At 51.3% G+C, this 2135-nt stretch overlaps 1 protein-coding gene across 1 annotated transcript; it reads left to right on the forward strand.

Moving 5' to 3' along the window:
* On the forward strand, window positions 1–1934 carry LOC136462807 (uncharacterized). The gene is made up of 2 exons (XM_066461854.1): window positions 1–280; window positions 1599–1934. The coding sequence occupies exons 1-2, from the start codon at window positions 187–189 to the stop codon at window positions 1820–1822; spliced, it is 318 nt and encodes a 105-aa protein (XP_066317951.1). The 5' UTR covers window positions 1–186; the 3' UTR covers window positions 1823–1934.
* Window positions 1935–2135: the final 201 nt, after the last annotated feature.

The following is a 2135-nucleotide window of genomic DNA, read 5'->3' on the forward strand; positions in this document are numbered from 1 at the left end:
TTGGCATTAGCAGTCGGTGAGAAACAGGCAAGCAGCGCGAGACGACATCCTAGCAAGCTCGAGGAGCACGCACAGCCGTTGTCTGGAGCCACGGCGAGGCTGGGAGACCGTGCCCGGCGGCCAGCGGAGCCGCCGCGCGGACCAGGCGGCGGCGGGGCGCCCAGGGTCGCTGGGACGACGCGCGTCATGGCGTGGTGGCGCGCGCGGGTCGTCGCACCGGCGCGGCGCGCCTGGCTCGCCGTCGTCGCCGCCCGCGTGCGCCGCCGCAAGGGCCGCACTGGTAAGCAGCCTTTTCCGCTCGCGCTCGGCAACCACCACCACCTCTAATTCTCGGCTGATTCAGTTGGCTCGCCGGACGGTAGCGCTTCTTGGGCGCGCATTCGTCGTCCGATCTGAACCGATCCAGCGTGCAAAGGAGCAGGAGCAGCTGGCGATTCAGTTGACTCGCCTTGTGTAGCTTCTCTACTTATTTCAGCTTATTTTAGCTTATTCTCTCACACAAAATACTATTGAATCATAAAAAATCATCCGATATCAGCCAAAAACATACCAGCCGAACGCCCTGAATAACTAGTTCGCTGAAGTTAGTTCTATACAGTCTTGCAGCCTGTTCGGATCGCTATGGCTTGTCGTAAATGATCATAAATTTTTAACCGGAACAGTATTTTTTTCTCACACAAACTAACTAGCAGTACTTTTGCACGAACCAGCAACGATACGAACCAGCCAGCCGAACAGGCTGTTGATTTTTTAAGCACAGGATTTTCCAATGTTGCATAAACTCCTGGTTCATGGTATGATCTAGCTAGCTAGCTGCTCAGCATTTTAATTCTCGTAACTGTTCATTTCGTCGTAAACGATCATGAATTATTTACTGCTACCTGGTTTGGTGTAAGAGAAAAATACTGACTTATAATCCATGATCTTGTACGAGCGAACAGTGATGAACACCAAACAGTGTCAACAGAAGTGCCATACAGCAGTCACCATAGAGAAAACAGGGGCGGACACTACTACGTCATCTGTACTCCTAGGCCCTTTGCTTTCAACGGTTTGTTTGGATACACATGGGGCAGCTTTTGCCTTGGGGACCTGGCTTAGCATTTGGTCTGTACTGCCATATGGCATTCTCGTTTTTTAATCTTTTTTTGTCCACATCCTTTTATATAGCATAAAAGAGGCATATGGCTTTCTCTTGTGCTGCCGCCCGTAGGAACAAAAGTTTTTTTTATATAGAAAAATAAAAGATCTTGCTTCATCCACTAATGTCTTATAAAACTTTAAAAAAAGATCTTGCTTTATCCACGAATACTTGTCACATGCCTTTTTAACTTTTAACACGGTTAGTTCAGGGATATCTCTTCAATGTTCAATCGTTGCCCTGTTCGTCCGGCTGATAAGCCATGATTAAAAGTACGGTTGGCTGATTTGCTATGAGAGAAAAATATTATTTGTTGGCTTAAAAAAAATACGGTTATAAGACAAGCGACACATTTCCAAAGCTCTGATCCCCACGAACAGTGACACCATCGTGTGGTGTGCAGCCAGATTGTATCACTAACAATTCCTCCTCTTGGCAAACGCTGGCTGCAATGCAGAGGCAGAGCGCGCAGGAATCGTGGACCTCCACAGGGACGTGGAGACCTGCGGGTACCACGACGTCCAGGTGATGTGGGACATGCTGGGCCTGGACACCGGGCCGCCCAGCAGCGCGCCGGAGCGCCGGGCCCGGAAGCGGTCGCCGCTCTGGACCTGGACGCCGTCGTTCTTGCACTTCGGATCGTCGCGCCGCACCGGCACGGGCACGGCCGCCGCGCGGTGAGGCGCGCGCGCGCTCGCCGGGGCGGCACCGACGCACCACCGTGCGCGAAAGATGATGACTATGCAGTGTCTGTGTCTGTGTGTGTGTCGGTGAAAAGCTCCACTGCTGCGACCTGTGGGGGCCTCTGGGGCAAACTATCAGTTTAATTTGACTAGGAAATGATGCTGGTGTGTGCGCTATGCACTACGTGCACGGTGCACCTTTACTGCGCATTGTAGAGAGAAAAGAAAACGTACATAAAAAAATCAGCTCTAATTTCCCGTGTTTATTTTGCTTTGTGTTCTGTCCTTCTGTGGCATGATGACTGGTCGAG

This window comes from Miscanthus floridulus, chromosome 7 (genome assembly GCF_019320115.1).
Source record: "Miscanthus floridulus cultivar M001 chromosome 7, ASM1932011v1, whole genome shotgun sequence".
NCBI classification, from domain to species: Eukaryota; Viridiplantae; Streptophyta; class Magnoliopsida; order Poales; family Poaceae; genus Miscanthus; species Miscanthus floridulus.

Excerpts from the sequence above, each read along its gene's own strand:
- LOC136462807 (XM_066461854.1), top strand. The coding sequence starts at position 187 with ATGGCGTGGTGGCGCGCGCGGGTCGTCGCACCGGCGCGGCGCGCCTGG. Across the intron at positions 281-1,598 it reads CCGCCGCAAGGGCCGCACTG|AGGCAGAGCGCGCAGGAATC; the intron begins GTAAGCAGCCTT and ends GCTGCAATGCAG.